General features: G+C 42.7%; 1 protein-coding gene across 16 annotated transcripts in view; it reads right to left on the bottom strand.

Moving 5' to 3' along the window:
* The window catches only part of PRRC2C (proline rich coiled-coil 2C), a 69,417-nt gene extending 47,446 nt beyond the window's left edge, over nucleotides 1–21,971 (bottom strand). For 15 of the 16 annotated variants that reach the window (XM_066324793.1, XM_066324801.1, XM_066324799.1 and 12 more), the window contains exons 1-4: nucleotides 21,846–21,971; nucleotides 5,681–5,844; nucleotides 4,380–4,557; nucleotides 1,037–1,143 (exon numbers count right to left, since the gene is read on the bottom strand). In XM_066324793.1, coding sequence (XP_066180890.1) covers nucleotides 1,037–1,143; nucleotides 4,380–4,557; nucleotides 5,681–5,795 — 400 coding nt within the window. In that variant the 5' untranslated portion in view covers nucleotides 5,796–5,844; nucleotides 21,846–21,971. Of the gene's footprint in view, nucleotides 1–1,036; nucleotides 1,144–4,379; nucleotides 4,558–5,680; nucleotides 5,848–21,845 lie in introns of all 16 variants that reach the window. The other variant, XM_066324794.1, reaches the window with a different exon arrangement.
* Between the last annotated feature and the right edge of the window lie 833 nt (nucleotides 21,972–22,804).

Genomic DNA, 22,804 nt, shown 5'->3' with positions numbered 1-22,804 from the left:
TATTCCACAGGAATCCTACAAATGCTTAAAGAAGGAAAGTTTCTATATTTGACCGCAGAACACTGAACATTAAGCAGCAAGAAATGGAGAATCTAGAATTGCCACTTCTAATTCTTAGTGCAAAAAAAGGTCCAAATCATCAGATATGTGATGTTAACAAACTCCATACAGTATCGAAGAAATTACCTCCATGCTATTAGTATTTTATTATTTTAAGATCTCTATTCAGGATCAATTCTTCAACTGGGAAGCCTAAACTCCATTTTATAGCCATGGAAAGCTTGCAAGTCTCAAACTTAAGGAATAAAACACACTGCAGGTTATTTATCATAATGGAGGACAGAGGAATTTTAAGTCATCTCTCATTCTACAAGCATTTTAAAAAAATCTGTCGAAGATTTAGTTCTGATCTTACATCTGTAAAGAAAACACTCCAGCTAAGAGTCACGCTGATGGAAACAATTTTGCATCCTTTCATCCAATTATGTTAAATAACCTCAAAACACACCTTTAGTGTTTTTCCCAGAAAGAAAACTACCTAAACATCATCACTTTGATACTAAAATAACCAAGGAATTTATAAAATGAAGGGAAAATTATTGCTGTTTCACATGTTTAAACAGAAACAAAACTACATACACTTTGCACGAAATGATCCAAAACTATGATCAGAATGACCACCAACTGTTTACATGGAAACTCTCCTTCCCATGCCAAAATTGTTTGTATTATAACAACTGACTATGATTTGTCCTCCTCACCACAGCCACACTGAAGATTTTACGCTGCCACCACCACTTCCCTGTCAATTCAAAACAGGTGACTTCACCAACCTTGTAAAAGTCAGTCAGACCTGCTGATAAATCCAATGACTGGGGATGGAATCATTTCCCAGCCTGGAGTGTTGCTTCCATGACTTTCTGCAGTCCCAACTGGCCTGGCCAAACCTCAAGGGACTGCTGAGTCTGGGGGTCTCTCCCAGCACATCCCCAGCCTGGTACCCAGGGCAGAACCCACCACCCTGAGCAGCACTCACCGTCTTGTCCCCCTGGTTTGGTGTTGGCCCAGGATTTGGCAACAGGAGCTGCATCTGGAGGAGCAGGAACAGCAGGTTTTGGCTGTGTCTGCGGCACGTCTGGCTGTCTGGAATTAGAGGGAAAGCACTTGTGAATAGGAGAGGGTGAGCACAGAATATGATTGTCAGGATGGCTAGTGCAAACAAGGGAATAAAATAAGGGAGCTGTGCAGATGAAGAACCAATAGCTACTCTTCCTCAGAAAAGGCGTTTTCTTACATAAAAAGAGTTGTTATAGTAACAGTTAAAAACGGAATAAATTAGCTAATTATTTCAAGATTCCATTTCCCAGAGGAGAGGAATGGAAATGGCTGGGCAGAAAATGCAGCCAGGCATGAACTGAATTACAGCTTTCAAAGAAGCGTATTGGACAACCAAAGAAACAATCCATCTACAACCGCCAAAGGAAACCATTTGGATTAATGTTCTCTTGCCTTGGGAGTTAACAGAGGAAAGCACTTCAAGACCACCATGAACTGAGAGAAAGAAGGCAAATTCATGTCAGAAATTAACAAATAAACTGATAAGGAAAGCTAAAGACATCATGAAAAGCTCTACAGGTACCACAAACTGGAGCCCAGAACCTTAAGTCTTAAAAAATAGTCTCAGTCTCACCATCGTAACAATGAAGAGGCACAAGCACTCTTTTTGTCCGGTGTAAAAACCCCAGACACAAGCCCTTTCTAGTCTGCAGATTCAGTCATATTGTTCAATTTCTTTCAATAAAGGCTATTTCTGAATCAACATATTCAGGTAACTTAAGACTCAAAGCATTCATGTCTAAAACCAACTAAGCCTAACCCTCCAGCTCCTTATAGGAACTTTTGATAAAACAGGAACTATGGGGCAAACCCTGTAGTCTAGAATCACTTTATTAGAGCAGTGAAAAGAGAAGCAGTGTGGTACCATGTCACTTAGCTGAAAAGAAACAACTGTAAATGCTTCAAGTAGATCCTAAAATTATCCTAAATTTCTGAGGACTACCACTAAAAAATCAGTTCCATTTGGATTCTGCAGTGATCAACCCAAAACACTACACAGGACTCAGAACTGACAGGGAACCAAGCGGAACCAATTAAAAAGGTCACTGCTGGGCAGAAACACACAAGCTTCTCATAGGGATAACTAAATGTAATTTTCATGTTCCAAGAGAGTATAATAATCTAGAAAAAAAAAACCAGTTCTTTTTTTTTCTTGCATTTCCTTACAGCTGCACATTTTCTAAGCAGGCCTTGAGGAATTTATGACTTACACAGCTGTATTTTGTGACACAAGGGAAACAAGGAACAGGACTGTTAAAGAAACTACTCCTTGCATTTCTCCTGTTTCAAATACAAGCCTATTTAGAATTTTAGTTATCCAAGCACTGCCCTGCACATATGGATGAGGGAAAGAATTCAGCTGAATTAATCAAATCAATACACAGCAGCCTGCACTATCCAGGAAAGAGACTGAGGCAATACCCGCAGAATGAGTGACAACTCGAGAAAGCAGTAAAATAATTAATTTTCATTATTACAGAGAACAACACATTCATGTGAACTCCAATGCAAGGATACAAGAGAAAAGGCATTCAACTAAAGCAAACTGTTATCAAGATGTAACCTTTATCTGCAACACTTTTGAGAGGAACAATAAAACACCTCACATGTAAACAGCAGCATTTCAAGCACATTGAAATATCACAAACATGGCAGTAGTCAAATAAGCGATCTTAAGATCTGAGCAAACACATCAGATGGTCCAAATTCAGTAGAAATTAATTTCCTCATGGCTTGGGCATACACACCTACTCCTGGGAACAAATCTCTCCTCTAGTTTTACTTGTATGTGGACTCTCAGGCCTTCATCAGAGTAATATATACGAAAATAAAAACAACTTCCAGTTGCAGATAAGGGACAGCTACTTATTTGTTTGTAAATAGAACATCAGCTACTGGCATCTTCTAAAGCATGCCCGTGGAAAGGCCTTAGTCCAACAAGTTTCCAGCTCAACACAGATTTAGCAGGGCAAAGTGTAAGCGACCTTGAAGTACAGGGAGATGTTGTTAAAATACCAAACAAAACACACAGGGCAGAAAACTGTGAAGCTGTAGTTCCAAAAGTTTAAAATAAAAAGCTAAACACAAGACCACATTCCTGAAGTCTAACAGCTTTTTGGAGAGATGTCAAAAATTGGTACTTAAATGTAGGAACATATACAAAGAAAAATAAAGGGAGAGAAGGATGGGGATGAAAACTTTTAAACCTCATGTTCTGCTTTTACAAGCACTAGGAATATACAACCACTGTTCCTAAATTCCAGTGTTTTTTAGAACAATTTGTACGAAAAGAATTAACAGTTAAACCTTGCTTCTACTTATGCAGTGAGAATCACATCCCATTTTAAGCTTACATGGCAACAAAAAATCATTCTAAAATATTTCCCAATTAGAAATGGAAAAGTTTCAGTTTCTATTTAGTTTCTTCCTGTGCAGGGCCAGGAGTTGGACTTGATGACCCTGATGGGTCTCTTCCAATTAAACATAGCCTATGGTTCTGTGATCCTGTTTTTTTTAACTGTACAAATGTCAAACAAATCTAGCACACGAAACTGCACTGAGCATGGGAAATTTGTATCATACAAAGTATACAGACAGTGCATCAACAGTGCCATAACTTCTGTCTGGTTTATATCACATATTAGAGAAGTCTAGAACGACACTGTAGAGCTTAAGACAAAAAAAATTTAAAGTCTGCAGAATTTATGTCATTCTAGTCAAAAAAACTGAAGTGCAAATATCAAGGGGTATGCAGAGACTTAAACAAACATATGCAAACCAAGAATTTTGGAATTTTCTCTGCCATACATCAGCACAAGCACAATTAAGTGGATTTTTGCATGCTCCCATGAACTTGAAAGCTATTCTCTAATTTTCCTGCTGTGTTCCTTGGGGTTTCAAGAGAATATTATTTAAGGTGATGACACTGATCTTAAAAAAAGATTACTGTGCTGTAGTATTTCCTGTCAGCGGACATCAAAACTTAAATGTCCAAAAAAATATTCCTCTCATATGGAATTTACAAGCAGATAATTTTCAACTGAAATGTGAGGAGGGTTTTTTCGGTGGAAGTTTTTAACTATCCCCTTACTAGCAAGATTCTCCCTCGCAAAAATTAACAGTGGTGCTATTTCCTCTCTGGTAGCTACACTGAGGACACTCCAGTGTAGCCAATTTCTTCCCAGGCCCTGCCAATCCCAAGTTCTGGGCAAACCTGAGAGAAATGGCCCAGCAAATGAAGCCAGAGCTCAGTGCTCACTCACTTCTCTTCCTCGTGCTGTTCTTGTTTTGAAGCCCATCCTGTGCCGTCTTTAGGCACGATGTTCACATTGGGGTCGTTGCCTTTGTTCTCTGCTTTGAGGCTGGGCAGATTAGCTGGGGGAGGCATCCTCCTGGAAATAGCAACTTTTCCAAGACTCTGCAATCCATGGCGTGCGGCAACTGCGGGCCAGAACAGAAAGGGCAAGTGAACTACTCTGTTTGGGCAGAGCTACGTAAAAAATGATTTGTAAGAAAGACTGAAAAACTTAAGAGTGTTAGTAATTAAAAATCTAAAATGCTTTGGAATTTAATATTTTAAAATGGGGATGGAAAACACTTCGTTTGGGAAAGCCTGAGTACTTTTTGAGTAGTGAGTCATCATGGTTAGTCTATTCCAGAGATTAAAAAGTACATATGGCCCCACCTTCACACACAACATTCAGTGACAGAAAGCTAAAGAAGCCATTTACAATATGATGTTAATATCAAGCATTATTCTCTTGCTCTTCTGGAGCTTAATGTACATTGATGAGTCCAGGAATACCCCTATGGGTATTCCTTTTTAAGGTTTTTTTTGCTGCAAATTTCGGCTGGCAGATGCTGCATTTGCAAAAACATTCCTACAAATTGTATTTACTCCAGACCACAAGTACAAAGCTAATGCACCCCACAGGACATTCAACCTACTAAGGAACCAACTCAGGGAACAAGCACAAGTAAGCTGTATTGTAACAAAAGCTCAGTTTCTACCTTGAAACAGAATATTGTGGCAAATTTTAACAAGCTTGGGCACACTTCTTCTCTTTTACACACAATTTAGGCGACTTTGCCAAGTCTAAAACCTTCAGAACATAATTTTCCCCTGGTTCTCCCTTCAATGACTCATGAAAAAGCAGGCTCACAGTCACCTCACTTGAAACAGCGATCTAAGTTTTATCCAGTGTTTGTCCAAAAATCAAAGTCCCTGAGCTGGAAGTGAGCATTGCCTTTTCCTTAATTAAACGCTACCAGCACGGTAAATGTTAATGCAGTACAATGCACAGCTGAGGAATGGCATGTCTTTATTTACCCGCATTCTACTTCCCACCAGACTGCAAAATGCTGTCTCTGAACTGACATTCCTGTTTACAGCTAAGAAGAAACCCTAATGAATGCTGCCTTCCACAATCCTTCACTACACTGCTGCACGAAGCAGTTATGAAAAACCACATTGTGGTTAAGTGCTCATATACTCTGCACTCTTAATTAGCACTGCAGTAATGATGAAACTGGAAGAATGCAACTCTAAAGAGAGCTTACTCACCTGTGGTTTTCTGAGTTTCCAGTGACTTTCCCTTGTAGGTATTAAATAGACTGAGTGTTGCATACTTTGTTTTTCCATCCTTTGCTTTTGTACTCTGGCCTGACTTTTCCGACATTTCGCTGGAAACTCATCGAGTCTGGTACCTCCTGTTCACTCCTCAAAATCTGCTTGTAAAGAAAAACAGAGAAGTAAAGCAATTTGAATAGAAGCCAACACTTAAGTCAGAGCTCACAGAAGTGGACAACGTATTTAAGACTATTAGCACTGTTTCATTTAAGCATTCTGCAGGATGCCAAGGAATGCATTAACTCCAGAAACCTTATCCTTATGTAACACTGGGAATTTTGAAGTATTTCTGTCTCTTCAATATGAATGTCACAAAATCAGGAGGGTCAGCACTTAATTAACACCAAACACTGCTAAAACGGTAAATACCACCAATGATTTCAGTAGAAAATGATTAATAAAATCCCAATCCCAAACCCCACAAACACACAGAATTTCCACCAGCAGCTCTTTCCCCACTGGGGGAGCCCAATGACCTAACCAGCTCCTGAAGCCAAGTACTGAGACGCAATTAACAGTCACTGCAGTACAGTATTTCTGGAATTTGCTTCTTTTTTCCCCAATTAAAACCATCATGAACACAGCAGCCAGAGACACTAAATACATAGAGTAAGAATTTTTTGTTTGTCAAAACCAGAACACAGTATACTCAGACGGGGGAAAGGGAGAATTCCTTAAACCAAGAGTTACACTATTCTTCCTGCAGCAGTAAATTACAGGGTTGTTGGAGCAGGTCATTCCTCCCCTCCCTCCTTCCCCCAGAATAACAGGCCTTGAGAAAAAGTACCCAGTAATTAACTGCGATACTACTCTAGCAGTTCTTGGAAGAAACTTGCAGAGTTGCTGCTCATCACCAGGCAGGAACACAAGTGAGCATTCACTCAAACAGAACATTATTATACAAGTTGATTTCTTTTACCAGTCAAAAATCCTGCCACCCTTTTTACAACAACAATTCTTTTTCTATTTCTATATGAATACCAGAAGAGTTATATATGCTCAAAGACTTATGTTTCATTCTAAGAGCAAACAGCAAGAAGCAAGACATTCTGCTCAAACCCTTCAGTGATCAAACTTCCATGTCAAATGCAGAGCTGCAGATCTTCAAAGGGAACTTAATTCACATGCAAGGTGCTCATGGATTAAGAAGAGTCGGCAAGGACAAGCAGTCTAAAGAACAAAGCACTTACTTGGTCATGACAGACATTTAGTATTGTCAAAAGACCATGGGAATTTCATTTATATAGGCATGATAACATTCCCATCCTTTTCTGCCTTCTATCTCAATCTACCAGCCATGACTGAAAATCAGTTAAGATGGCAAATGACCTTGGGATGGTTCAGCTTCGGCGTAACTTGGGCCAGAAGCTATTCCATTATAATCCATGCAGACTGCTGCAAAGGGGACAATCTCCAGCCTTCTATGGGGCCACATGCATGGCCAAGAAATATACTCTCCCCTCAGAAAAAGACAGCAACTCCCAGATTCTTCTTCCAGATTAGTCAGCATTTGGCTATTTCAACAGCAAGTGTTGCACCAACAGTTATTCTATGTGTCATCCAAAAATACGAAATGCAGGACGGGAGCAGGGTGAACCCAGCCCACCAGGCAAAACAGACCGGGGCTGAAAATTACAACTCTGGATGAGCTGCTTGCACTTGAGAGTGTGTGAGCATGGTGACTGGATGACTTGACAGAGTTATAGGCTGATCTGGAAGCTGGTTTGCCACCCTGTGCTCCTGGCAGTTACTGCCCAGTACCTGCTCTGATGTTCCAGGGTGGACTCATTGTGACAAATACGAGGTTGGGAACAGAGAGGAACAGAAGAGTCGAAGTGATAGAGTTTGCCAGGTTTTTTCACAGACATTTTTTACCTTATGGCAAACTGAGTCTCCTTACAGAAGAAAAGGCCAATGCAGAGCCTCATGTCTGATCCAGACTCAGCCTGATAAACGAGTCTGCCTGGATTCAGGTCTCCAGAGAGGCTGAAAGCAGAAGTCTGGCCATGAATAATACTGATGGGCAAAGCCCAACATGTCCAATTGCAAACAAATATTGGGGCATCCTGGAGAGTGAACAGTTGCTTGAAATCTGCTCAGCTGATAACATGATAAGCTTGAAACTTATCATGCTCAAAGATAAGCTTGACTAAATTCAAGTATCAAGAGGGTGGGTTTTTTCCCATCAAGATATCTGAATAGTGAGCTTTGGCTTCCAGTGAGACCTTGCAGCCTCAGTGCAGATTTTTTGGATAGATGAGGGATAGCCTAGCAGCCAAGTCTGTGGATGGAGTCTAGATCCTGTATTTTTGATAAAGAGTTCACCACAATCATCCTGGAGCATCAGAGAAGGTAGTGGGCAGATAACTGCCAGGAGCCCAGGGTGGCAAACCAGCTTTCAGGTGCGCCTATAACTGTATCAAGTCATACACTACAATCACTACGCTCATACTTTCAAGTGCAAACAACTCATCCAGAGTTTAATTTCTGGCCCAAGACTCATCCCAAGGAGTTTGTAAACAAGAAGTAGCTTCACAATGGTGAATAATCTAGTAACTGGCAAACAAACCAAACAACAACAACAAAAAAAGACTTGGGTAATTTTTTACACACAAAATTCTCAACAGAAGCAAAGCCCCAACACAGGCAAACAAAGCAGAAAGCAGTTTGAGGGTGGTTTAAGATAATATTTTGTCCTATTTTCCAAAGCCTGCACCTCTGGTAGAGATGAAACATGCAAAATCTTAATCACAACACTCTTCTTTACAGAGCAATACAGATTTCATACCTCAGCAGACCTTCACTGTAACAATGGCTCTTTCCAGAAGGTTTGACAGCTTCAAGAAGAGAGGAGAGTAAACATGCTCTCCAAATACACCTTTTTATGTTTAATTTATAAAAATTAGTCTGCTCATTACAACTGAGCTTCATGCCATTTATACTACTAGAATTCATACAGTTCGACAGGTTTTTCCCAACTTACCCTAAATAGAAAAAAAACCAGAACGTTTTACAATTATTAAAACTGCACATTCCTCAGTAACTTGACTTGCACAAAACAAGCAACTTCAATTAGGCAGCTCAATACATTCAGCAATATATAATACATATATTTAAGTACATTTAGACCAGATACTGGTTGCCAAAGAAGATACTCTTGCAACATTAGACTTTAGACCAGGTACTCAAGCCAGGGGATGACAAATCCTCCCTCTGAAGAACCCATGGGGCCTTCAACAAACTTCCTGCCGAGTCACACATTAAACAAGCACTCAGTGCCATCTGACAACAGCTATGAAGAGACAGCTGCATGATTTTGAGCCATGTGAAACTATCCAGCTCCAAGAACTCTGACTATCCATCCAAACTTCAGTTGTGTATGCTACATTCCTATACCTGAGCACTGGAATCACTCCCTCAGTACAGAACCACTCGAGGTGTTTCAACACAGGACACATTTAACCTGTGCATACAACACAGAGGCGAGCACTTTCCTCCCCAAGTGATTCCCAATTTGCCCAACATTTCCATATTTTGTTATCACAGTCAAATTCCTGCAAGTGAAGTGCTGCTGTGCACTGGGTTTAGGCTGTGTGCACCTCTGAAAACACACACAAGATGCCAGAAGCACTTTCCAAGCTAAGCAAGCTCCATGACAGCCAACAGAAGGACAGGAACAGCATAAGCCATAATGGCACTTGGCAGGGTTCAGTGCACTATTAAGAAATTTAAGCATGTCAGCTGTTCATTCTGAGTAATTACAGTTATATTATGCACAGCTATGGAGAGCACAATGCTCCCAAAATTCTGGAGCAAACATCTACCTTTCAGTTGCTCTGCAATGTTATTAAGTTAACTGAACTTTATTGCTGCTTGAAGATTTTATGTTAAAAATTATTACTGTAATTTCTGTACCAGACTGTTTTTTCAGACTCCAACTGGTTGACTTATTTAGACCCTCCAAGGAACTCAGAAGCTTGTGTACAGAAAACAGCACACAAAGTAGCTGCCACAAATTCTAAATATCCTAGTCTGTGTTAAGGAACCTTTACTTGTATCCTCTTAGACATTTAGAGCTGGTACAAGAACAAGCTGAATGCAACAGATTCCAGACTGCAAAAACATGTTTTTAATAGTAAAAGCCCAGCAAACAAAGCCCCAGACATATCACACAGGCCTCTTCCACTCAACTCCTAGTTCTCCTGATCTTTCAGAACTCACTCCTATGACTTGTTTAGAATTTAATGATACAGTTTACTATGCCTGTAAATTTTGCATAGTGTTCCATTAGGGCCAAGTGCAGCCTCAAAAAGATGTCACCTCTGCTTCAGAAAAGTTTTTCTTAAGGTAAAAATATTATTTATTTTGAGGTCACTTTTGAGGATTGAGTGGTAAGAAGTATAAAACATTTAACAACTTAACTCCTAAACTGTCAGACCAGATGACAACCTCTCTTGATCCATATTTTACACATGGCATGTTTAAACTCCTACCTGGACAAAAAAAGTCTGATTCTTAGTTTAACATGTCAGGAGGCTTCTTCAGCAGCTTAACAGTCAGCTTTAATACAGTCCTCTCACCTTAATCCCCCACCCCACACCTCCTCAGCCTACAAGCACTCCATCAGAGCAGGTAACCTGTACAGGAGCTGCCTAGGAGTTTGAAGCCTTAAAATGTTAAAAATACTGGAATAACTCTCACAATTCCTATTCAATGCAGCAAGGCTATCTAATCCCTGCCACCTCTAGTCCAGGGGCTGTGTTTTGGCCAAATTTGGAGAAAGATGCACTGGAATGACTGAAGGCAAGGAGCACCATTCAAGACTCAAAACAGCTGAAGATCTGAATTCTTAGTGCCTCAAATGCCCATCTGTGAAGTGGGAAATGTCACAAAAAATATTACATGAAAGTTTATTCCTAACTGGGACACATTAGCACCTCTCTCAAAACAGAAACCAATCCAGAAAGAATTTTCATACACTATTTTAAGCACACTACAAGTAGTTAAAGGGTAAAAACCATCATATATGAATCTGTTATTTGTATCCAGCTGTAACTTCACTTTTCTAAGAATAGCTTTGTTTCTGGGACACAGAACAATGTGGTTCTGGTGATTTCTCAAACTAAATACAACTACAGAAAAAAAGGAAAAAGAAAATTCAACTTTTTTTCCACATATTCCATTGGTTTTAGAGGTAGACAACCCCAAAGCAGGGTAAGTAATTTCAAAAAAAAAGTTCACTGTACACAAAAATGTGGCATTAAAAAATTCAGACAAAGTTTTCATTTCAACTCTAAGTCTGGTATATTTAGATTCAAGAACTGAAGAAATTGCCCACTACTGCAGAACCTAAGCATGATCTCCAGCTAGATACTAATTTTTGAAAAACAACTGTGTGATCTTCAGAAAAGAGACCAATTTAAATCAATTACAGAACTAGAATGCCAATTTAAAACAAAGAAACAGAGGCTACTGGAGTCAAAGTACTTGGAACCCAAGAAAGCCATTTTGGTGCTTTTTGCAACCCATTCTCAAGGAATCCTATTATTTTAAAAGTAGCCTCCAGAATACTGTGCAATTACTGAATACATGAGGTTTGGACATGGTTTTGTACAGAGAAGGTTGCACACAAATTAAAAAATGGAGTTACAATTAAACATCCTGACTTCACTTCAGTGACATGGACGTTTTTAAACAATACACATCAACAATCTCTTCTTGACAGCCTTATACTTTTGACACTGGGACCAACATTTTCAACCCAATTTTTATTTACAAAAACGTAACAACAAAACAAACAAAGGTTTTGGCCATTTATCCCACTATTAAGAATTCCTAAGAACTTCAGCACTACCAGCTTCACATGACAGAAAAAAAACCAGCTCGGAGAACCTCTGGTAACACTTGGGTTGCAAAGAAGTCTCTGTCAAATCTAAGTATCTAATACAGCCTCTCAAACCAGGATTTCCCTTCCCTCCAAGAGCCAACTGCAGCAAGGTTCATCAGCAAGCAGATTGCTGCTAAGCAGGCTGAAAATTGCAGGAAAGCTCTGGGGACTCCCAAGCTTGTTTTTCGGGTACCTCCATCACAGCTCTATGACCTACAAGAAGAGAAGCTCTTCAAATCTTCAAAGAGTTCTTGGGTAGATCTCAGTACAATTCATTCTTGAACAAGACCTAAATGAATTTTATTTCCTTAGAAAGTCTCCCTAACACACTTTCCCATCTCTAGATTTTGAGCTCATTGGTTTCCAGCACAGCTTGAAAGAGGGTACAAAGCAATCAGCATGGACTCTATAAAATCCATGGACATTGGCAGCCAAGTAGGACAAGAAAACCCTCTAATCACCATCTCTTCTGTACGCATCACCTCAATGGGAGAACTGTAGGATGGGCACAATCTACAGGAGCTAATAGCCACCAAATGGAAAAAAAATCAAAATTAGTTTGGCTCTTCAGAACCAAGACACTTCATGCTGAGACAAAGCTGTAGCAAAGCAAGCTTTGCTAGTTCAATCATTCATCAAGTAACTCCTCTTTAAAGCCTAAAAAAATCTTTCCAAAACTCAGTATATCAAGAAAACACACCATGACACAAGACAGACATTTTAGGGCATTATCCCCACAGATGTATCTACAAAAATGGAGCTTGTGGATGCCAGAAATGAGCATCCACAAGTATGTCTGCATCGATTCCAACAGACATCCAACATCATTTTAAACAGAGCTACTAAGCTAAGCAATGAAAAACAACCCAAATTAGCCACCCACAAAAAACCCCCACTCTACTCAGAAACTAACTTCACCAGAAACAATATGTCACTATGAACCAGCAATCAATGGAGCAAGTAAACCTGCTGCCTTAGAAAGCCTGCAAAACAGCTTGCTGAACTGAGTTTTGGGAGAAATACAAATCACTTAAACCCTGGCTTTCCAACAGGAAAACCAGCACCAAACCACAACAGCTCAGGCACTTTTTGTCAGGAGCACTCTACGACTAACATGGCACTAACCAAACTTTTAGGACGCGTATTGCAGAAAAAAAAATATCTGTTGGTTCTGTTTTTTATTCTTGAGAACAAAAGAAAAATAATTTAAAACCCATAGATCCAAGTACAGCAAACCTCAAATTTGTCTCTAGCCATAGATTTTAATATATATTTAACTGCATGTGCATGAATATTTCACAGAAACCATATTCCTGTGGAACAGCCCTGCCAAAAGCAGCTTGATCAGTAGGATCAATCAGAATCAGCATGACTTAAATGTGTCCACATAACAAGGGATTAAAAAGCCACAGACAGGTTAAACTCACACTGGCAATAAAACTGTCAAAAATGCACTGAGTATTTTCATGTATCACACAGCTGCTTTCTTTCAGCTAAGATAATTTCTGGTATTTCCACTGCTTATGAAATCATCTCCTTTTTAGGTGACCTCAGGTAACTGAGAGATTCTGGTCCCACCCTCTCCCCTCCCAAGGCAGAATGATGCCAGTGCAGCCATTTAAGAACTCTTGGGGAGAAATAAAGCAGTTTTCACTTTATTTAATCAAATTTTTGCATGTTTCTATTCAGAGCATCAAATAGAGCTGTTCAGTATCCTGACAAATACCACCTAAATATTACATAGAACAATGCAGCTGCCCAGGAATTCAGTGCTTTTAATGTTTGTCTCTTACCAATGGCCCGATTTTGGTCTCCAGCTTTCTACTGGCTAAGGGAAGCTGTCAAGATACCTCTTATATTTACTTCTGTCTTTTATGGGGAGCTAAGGAGATAATTTAGAGATGCAGTCAAGCATCAATATAGTTATTCTTAAAACAAAATGCTGAAATTAAGACGTTCCTCTCTAAAAATTTTATTCAGTTCTCAACTAATACACGTGCAGAAGATATAATACCTATCTGCTTTAGCTTTACAATTAAATACTATTATTTGTATTTCAATGATAACTTTACAATTAAAATAGAGATTGATTTTTAAAAATATCGATTTTCAAAGTGGAGTATCAAATAAGGTAAAATTAAAAAAACTCCCTTCAGCGAATTTTGTGTCTGGTAATTCTTTGAATTTCCGGAGGTTTGATACTGGAAAATGGTACAAGTATCACCAACAAAAGCTCTTCTACTATTCTGAACTGAAAACCCAACATCTGCCACCTCAAGCAGCAGCACTCTTAAGCAAGTAAGACTCCTGCAGAAATCCTACTCTAGAAGCCAAGCACCTTGAAGAAGTGAAATATATGATGTCCAGACTCAGCCTTAAGACTCAAGTCCTTAGCCAAAAAAAAAAAAAAAAAATCGATTACTAGCTTAAAAGATCTAGATAGAAGTGATTTTAATTTGGTTGCTGAGTTTAGAAAGTTTACTTTGGTAATTTTTTTCAAACTTCTTTGCAACATGAAGAATAGTTTTTTAGGCTAACAGACTGATGGAATTTGCATGCAGCCAAATACTAAAGAGAAGGGACTCAAGGGTTTAAGTTGTAGACCCGATTGCACAGGCACCACAAAATCACGAGGATCAGAACCCCTGGATGTGCTACTAAACCAAATACATCCTGGGGTTCAGCATTTCCTCCTACTGGAATGGTCTAGACTGATCCTGGCAGAGGCACACCAGCCTCAAACCTCCAGAATATTTTATTCTGTCTGTATAGTCACAGTTTTGTAAGGCTGCATTTGTCCCAGAGAGCTTCCCACTGCTGATGGAGATGATGTGGAACCATGTCTAATGAAACAGTTCTCCAAATGTCTACTTGCAGATTCTAAGAGCAACGATGATCAGACCTACCCAGTTCTTTTCAGAGCAATTCCCAGTATGGGTTGAGGCACACAGCAAGGCAGCCCTGCAAAACAAACCTTATTTCTCACTGACACATAAAAAGCTTCTCGGAGGCCAAAAAGACTCCTGACTGTAGGATGGAATACAGTGCCCAGGAAAATCCAGCACAGCCTTCACTGGTATTTGCAAGTGTCCAGTTCATTTCTGCAATCATTCTACGTCAACCAGGCCAGTGGAGAGAAACTTAATACCACAACCACAGGTCGACTGCAAATGAGTAACTACCAATACCTGTAGGAAAAGTGTTCCTTCAAGTGTCAGCCCTTTGCAAATTATCTGAGTTTCTTTGCCAGAAAGGATTTCTCAAGACAATCCAGTGAAGAGACTGATGGTGAGTGTCCCACCCACGTCAGAACCACTGGACGAAGCCAATGCACCAACCCACCACAGCTGTTCCGGCCACGTGCTGGCAATCCTCAGACACTAATTATAACTCACATCTTTCACTAGATTAACAAACATACTGCAACGAAAAATCTATTCTTTTCTGGAAACCTAATATCCCAGATTTCTCTGCACTCTTAGAGCAGGCTGTTCTACTTCTTCTTAGCCTGACAATGTCTTTACAAATCTTTTTTGACTTCTTCAACACCAAACATTAAGCAAATCTTTTGCAAGACAGATTTTTTGATTTTCCCCATTTTATGCAGTTGGTTAAGAAACTTTCAAAAACTGTAAATTTTTAATTGAGGCATGAGTTTTGAAGTTCTGGAAGGAAGCCAGGGCCAGAAAAAAACCCTCAAATAGTTTCTATAGAATTAAAGAGAGCATCATAATGATATGTGTTCTCATTATTTCTGGGAACAGAACAATGTAAGTGCTTTCGCCCAATTAGCTTTTCAACTTGCAGATGCCAAATGAGACTTATTTTTAAGATTTGCAAAACCATTTATTGAAGAAATTTCCATTATTTGGAAGAAAAAGAAAACTTCAAAGCTCATGAAACTGCATCACTGCCTATTTGAGCTCAAGATAAGGGAATAAATTAAGGCAAATTCTTGCAGGAACAAGCTGTGTACCTGCTATCAAAGTGCACGACTCAAACAGCAGCCTGGTAGGCAGCACTCTTCTCAGAATACAGAAGACCTACCATGACCTGTCTTACCTGTCAGAAAGATTTTTAAATGAAAAAATCACAACTCATCACCAGGCTTCTTAACAGCTAATTTAGATCAGTTTATCCAGACCACAGCAGCTCTCTGTAAAGGCATCTTTTATAGTCAGGATCACAAACAATCCCTTAAAAAACTACAAACACACTCAGCAGCCTGTCACAAGCACCACTTTCTTTCTTGCTCAACTGAATCACACCATCCAGCAGAAGCCTGGAAAGGCAAAAAGCTCAGCAAACCCCTTCTCCCCACACACAGGCAGTGACACGGGCAGTGTCCTCCTTGGTGGCATCCTGAGGAGTGGCTGCTGTGTCCGGCTGAGAAAAGGGGGACAGAAGACAAATCCACGGAGGGGCTACAGCAGCAGCCTCACAGCTGTGACACATCTGGCCCCAGGGCAGGCTGAGCAGGGCTCAGGACCTGCTCCTCTGCAGGGGCTGCCCGGGGGAAGTGACCACGAACAGCTGAGGGAGCAGAGTCACTCCTGAAGCAGATCTCAGTGATAAGTTGGTGTAAAACACTTCCTATTAGGAAGGTGATGAAAGAAAATCAATAAGTACATGAAAAAAAACCCCAGATTCCCAACAGATGAGCAGAAGCTGCAGCTATTTACAGCCAATACCCACCTTTGCACATTTTTCCCTTCCACTTTAACATTTAACTGCAAAAGCCCCTTTATTACAAACCCTCACTGAGCTGGAGGCACATTTGCAACCCTTCCCACCAACTCCATGCAGACTTGGATAGTGGAAGAGAGCAGGACAAATTAGGAGAAAAAAGTTAAACCACTCCTTTGCTGAGAGCAACTCAAGGAATCTTTCCTGTTCCTTTGCCACTTTCCAAACCCCACTGAAATAATTACTATTTTTTTACAGAAGTGACACCTTTTTTAGTGTTCCTCCCCAAGAATAACGTTGACCAGTAGATTTACCATCATGCTTTTCTGTATTTTTAAAGTATCCCTGATCTCAACTGCAAATAAATAAAAATTTTTACACGCAACTTGTTTTTCCAAAGCCACTATTCGTAAGTTAATCCTTAAATAAGAATTAATTAAATCTAAGTGGTTTTATTTTGGAAATTAGAAGTTGCTTTGAAATAATGTTTAGGCAAGCTCCTCTGTTCATGAGCTCCCTCAGAATACTTTGACAGTGCACAAGAATCACTCTAGGGCTACATCCTTAAGGGATTTCCCCTCTTCTTTCGAACACATGTGCCAGAATAATCCCCTCTTTGCCAGTTTTTTGTTGTTGAAGGGTCCAACCCTAAGATGGAAGGAACCTAAAGAATAAACAGTTTTGTAGAGTCTTGTACAACCTCACCATTATAAAAAAAAAAGGTTCAAAACAGTTACTCAAATCAGTTATGTAACGACTTAAGCTATTTGTCACCATGTTCAAAACTTGCCACCCTGCCCAAATTCTTTGCTGCCTGTTACTTCTATCATATTCCTAACCTGATTCACATACATCAAAAATAAACAGAATTCTTCTCTGTATTAAAGGGATGTTACAGCAGATTTTGAAGATTTTTAAGATACTCCCACGGTGGTAGTGAGAGCCCGGGTTGTCAATGCTTCAGCTTTTATCACACTGACAGCACCAGAGATAAATTTCAGTCCCTTAAGGTGGTAGAATTTTGCTCCCTGGTCTGGTCCAGCTTGGAGAGAGCTCACAGCTGCTCACAGTCTCTTTTACCTGCTGCCCATTATCCTCTGGATCTCTGGTTACATGCTTTCCCCTGTGACTCACTAATTTCTTGGAACAGACACATCTCCTTGCTCACTGAAGAATGCTCAGCATGGAAGAGATGCAGCTGCCAACACCACAGTGACAACAGCTCTGGACAACACCAGTTAATTACAGTAAGGGTCAACTTCAGATCTCTATTTAAACTGGACTTGACCACCAAAAAAAAAAAAAAGCGAAAAAAAGAAGAAGAGAAGCTAAATTAAAAAAGCCTTATCAGCATAGCCAGCTTTATGCATCTGTCTCTCAGCACTACAGAATCCATTTTCCATGCAAGTTAACTTGCATCTGCCAAATGGCTGCAGATGAGGTTTAACATCTTCACTTGCTCTTGGCTCCCTGTTTGTTCTGCTCAGATTAAAAAAAAAAACCTCCACACGTCCCTTGACACTTTGCTTTCAAGATGCAGTAAATAATTCAGGCTCAACACATTATCAAAATACTTATCAAGGAACTTTTTTGTTATCCAAAGCTCTGGGTGTCCTACAAAGCTCTATCCATGCTGGTAGCAGCATCTGTGGCATGAAAAACATCTCTTAACCAAGGTGACTCCAGCAAAGCAACCACTCAGAAATGCAAGCTTTTCTTGCTAAAATACATCTTTCTCATTTGCATTGTCAAGGAAAAACGCTCTTGCTCCTTTTCATTAGAGGACTTCTGCTGTGCACCTATACAAAGTACAGACTGTCCCAAACGGGACTAAAAAACAAGCCCTGTAAATCAGTATTTCTTTTCATTTTCAAAATGAAAGCATCAATTAATTCATTAATATCAAGACTGTAATCTTTCAGCGGAATATTTGGTGAGTTTGAAACAGAAGTGTTAAAGCAGTATCAGATCTTTAACTGGGAGGAAGCTACTGGCTTCTCAGACAAAAAGCAAATGTTGCTGCACTTCCACCTTAGCTGAAGGTTCCAATCAGTTTAAGTACATCTTAAATCATTACTCCTGCAAACATTCCTTAGAATTATGACCGCAGATTGGAACCGTAAGGTAAAATTTAGAAATAAAATCTAGCAACAGTCACATGCTTAGGAAATACGAATTTTAAACCAAGGTGTGGGGGTTTATACGATTTCCTGAGGACAGGCTGAAGAGGGCTGCTCTTCTAAGCACAAGATAGTTTGATCTGCTAACTTAAGCAAGCAGTGCAGCAAAAAATGGGCAGCCTAGTCATTGCCAAAGTACAATTTATAGCCCAACCAGGTAAAATCTAAGTAAGGCTGCCATTTCACCTAGTCACTGGTGGCCACACATTGATTAAATTGGTAATTAAGAGACCCTCTTCCCTCAGTAACCCAGGACTGGGTGATGCCCCAGTTCTTCAGGCAGTACTTGTGCATTTGTTGTAGCTGAATATTAAGTGCAGCCATTCCTGTCTCTGATGTTGGAAGACCCTGAAAACGAAGCCCACGTTATTTTCAAATACACATCAGCTCAAATTTATCACCACCACCCTTCAGACTGAAGACATGTAAGGCTGACTCTACACTCCAATTTTCCCATTAATCAAGACAGTGTCAGATAATTTAAACCATGAACAATGTGAATGTTAAACAGCTTCTCCCTTTAGTATGTGTTTGCAATCTGTAACAGACAAGCTCGTTAGCATTTACTTAGAATGTTATGTAATGGCTGAGGTATTTGTAATAAAAACAGTCTATTTCTGTTAGCCTGTTCTTCATAGACATAAAAGCTGTCTTCATCTGATTTTTATTAGGACTTCATCTTCCTCTGCTCTTGATGCATTTTTTAAGACTCCTGTGCACTCCATTTTCATTTCACCAGTACTCCCAGTATTATTTCCTCCTACCTCCTCACACGGATTCCAGCTTTTATTTTTACACTACTTTCACCCGTAAGCTTCTATCGGGTTTTGTACAACCCAACCCCAAAACAGAACGAGAGCATGAAACTGAGCAAGGAAACATTTCCTACAGAAGATGAACTGGTTCAACCAGTAAAACACCACCAGCAGTCCCGTCGTTACAAGCCCAACATCCATCCTCAGCTAGAGGGAAGGTGCATTTCCACCTTGGTGGAATTTTCTCCCTCAAACCCTCCACTGCTGTAGGAGCCTCTGCAGACGTCAGCCAAGGGAAGTGTTTTTCCACCTCTCACATCCCCAATCCACTACACAAGGGTTTACTCCTCTGCAAGAGCACACTGGGCAAGGCTTTGATGCTTCTGCAAGATTCTTTTTCTCCTCATTTTATCCACACCAGCCCTTATATGGTATTCTACCCTCTCTCCACTCTCACGTCCCTGCCATTCCTTAGTCTGGAAATCAGTCTGGAACAAAGAAATTGTATTCCCAGTACTGCAGGACACCTGGCTTAAACTGACCCCATAGAACAGAGTCCTGCTTTGACTTCCATTCTTCCCCTTAATTGCCACCCAGCATTCATTCAGACAGCCCCAAACCCACCCGGGAGCTCCCTCTGGAATTGCATCATCTCTCCCTTGCTCACCGGGGCCTGGTTCACTTTCCCTAGGGAAGCAGGACCTATGGAAGGTGCATCCCATAAATCTGTAGCATTGGACCACCAGCCCAAGTTAAAACTGGAGACTGATATAACTGTTCTCCTCTACAAAAAAAACAGGGTTCCCTTTATGGAAAGTCTAAACGAGAGCAAAGGTATTATAAATTGCTACTAAACTGCCAAGACACAGAATATTACCAAGACTCACAGAAGCAGCTGTATATTGAGTTATACATATTTCATGGGCTATTATCTACAAAAGCCAAGAGCTTCATACAAGGAACGTATCCACACACCAAGGCAGAGTCTGAGGTGGCAGACAGGGCCTCAATCCCGATCTCCAAGCAGTGGCCTAAGAAAGAACCAAGCTCTCACTTCACTTTTAGAGCTCAGTCGGTTTAAAGAGCGACCTCTCAAGCCCACATCACCAAACCACCTTTCCACTGAACATTCATCCAGTTCAAGCAACTCCCAAAACTTTGAGATCCTTCATTCTCAAGAAACTGGTTGGAGAGTTGCAATGAAACGCCACAAAATTAATGCAGAAGCAAAATTCTCTAGACTACAGAATTGGAAAAAAAAAAACCCTGACAGCCACACAGAACTCCCAGCAGTCAGTATCTAAGGTCAATCCTTTTGTTTCTCATGCATGGACAAATGAGATCATGTCCTGTTTCCTGCCGCTCCAAAAGCAGTTTCTTGTCTGAGCAGAGCTCTTTAAGATGAGACACCGAGTAGGCCAGGTGCTCATTGCACAAGAAGTAAAACTATTAAATAAAAGAAAGAATTACAGTCCTGTTCTTTCTGCTAGAAATTTTGCTAATTTCCAGTAATATACCTATCTAACTCAAATAATCAGGGCACCGTGGAGAAACGGTCATTCCTTTAAGATACTGAGTTCAAGATGTTCCACCAAAGAACTTATTTACAGAACACCCACATGAAACGCAAAAAGGAAAGAAAAACCACGATGTGCTACCCAGGACCCAGTACCATGCTCTCATTCATGCAAGCCCTCTTCCTCAGAAAGAGGGCCCGATCTGGAAATTATCTGGGCAGCTTTTTGCCTCAAAATTTTCAAGCCCTGCACCCCTGGATTATGTCCACTGCAGACCAACTGCCTGAATTTCAGCCGTGTCATCTCACCATCCTTTAAGCGCTATCCACGAGAACACTCCTGGCTCTTTGACCACCCCACCCCTACAAATCCTGGCCCCGGGAGCACAAACAATGCCTTCCTTCACTCAGTCCTGCATCAAACCACCCAAGAACCACCTTTTACCGTAAGCGAAGAGTGCAAGAACCGTGGATGCGTATTTCAGAGTTGGAAAAGCGAGGCGCCTTGCCGCCAGCCCTCCCGCAAGAAAAGGCTGCTCTCCCCCCGGCTTTCCGCAGGAAGAATCACAGCCACGAAGAGAGTGCAAATGCAGGCAGGGCCCGGCGCGTTCCTCGAGGAATCTCCAGAGAGAGAAAGGGAGGGAAAGAAAGAGAGGGGAAGAGAGGAAGGAGGAGATCATGCGCCGTTAAAAAAAGGAGAAAAGCGGGAGCAAAAAAGAGGGCGGGAGAAGGAAGCAGCACCCCCGCAGGAGCGGTCCCAGCACAGCCGCCCCTCCTGCCGCCCCCGGGCGCGGCCCGGGCTCTGCCCGGCGGGGCGCGGCCGGCCCCGGGCGCCAATGCGGGGCGACCCAGCGAACCCCGGCCCCGGCCGCCCAGCGCCGCTGCCCGCCCCGCTCCTCCCGGCAGCGGTGCCGGCCCAGGGCGCCCCTCACCCGCCGGCCGCGGGCCCGCCCGGGCGGAAGCCGCCCCCGCCCGGGGCCATGCGGCGCAGGCCGCCCGCCCGCTCCTGCCGGCACCGTGCCGCCACGCGGGTCCGCGCTCCGCCGCGGTGAAGCGAAGGAGCCCCGCCGCTTACCGGGCGCGCAGGGCGGCGCTCGGCTGCCCGCGGGTCCCGGTGCCGGCGGGGCCGCTGCCTCTCCCGGCGCCGCCGCCTCGGCCGCTCGCACACAGGGGCCAAGATGGCGGGCGGCCAAGCCGGGCGCCAACGACGTCTGACGTCACCGCGCACGGCGCGCGCCGCCGACCCCGCCCCCGCACCGCCGGTCACGTGACCACACCGTGCCGCAGTCGCGCGGGCTCCTGGGGACAGGTGCGCCCCCTGGCGGTGCGAGGCGGAGGGCGGAGCCGCGAAGGCCCGGCCTTATCCCGGTTCCGGACCCGGCCCCATCCCGGCCTTATCCCGGTTCCGGACCCGGCCCCATCCCGGCCCATCCCGGTTCCGGTCTCGGCCCTATCATGGTCCCGGACCCGGGCCTATCCCGGTTCCGGACCCGGCCTCATCCCGGCCTTATCCCGGTTCCGGACCCGGCCCCATCCCGGTTCCGGACCCGGCCTCATCCCGGCCTTATCCCGGTTCCGGACCCGGCCCCATCCCGGCCTTATCCCGGTTCCGGACCCGGCCCCATCCCGGCCCCATCCCGGTTCCGGTCTCGGCCCTATCATGGTCCCGGACCCGGGCCTATCCCGGTTCCGGACCCGGCCTCATCCCGGCCTTATCCCGGTTCCGGACCCGGCCCCATCCCGGTTCCGGACCCGGCCTCATCCCGGCCTTATCCCGGTTCCGGACCCGGCCCCATCCCGGCCTTATCCCGGTTCCGGACCCGGCCCCATCCCGGTTCCGGACCCGGCCTCATCCCGGCCCCATCCCGGTTCCGGACCCGGCCTCATCCCGGTTCCGGTCCCGGCCCTATCGTGGTCCCGGACCCGGGCCTATCCCGGTTCCCATCCCGGTTCCCGCCCGGGGCGCTATCCCGGTTTTGGACCCGGGCCTATTCCGGCGCCATCCCAGTTCCCATCCCGGCCCCGTCCCGGTTC

Source organism: Sylvia atricapilla, chromosome 9 (genome assembly GCF_009819655.1).
Source record: "Sylvia atricapilla isolate bSylAtr1 chromosome 9, bSylAtr1.pri, whole genome shotgun sequence".
NCBI classification, from domain to species: Eukaryota; Metazoa; Chordata; class Aves; order Passeriformes; family Sylviidae; genus Sylvia; species Sylvia atricapilla.
Note: the sequence above shows the minus strand (reverse complement) of the source record. Positions and strands in the feature narration are given on the sequence as shown.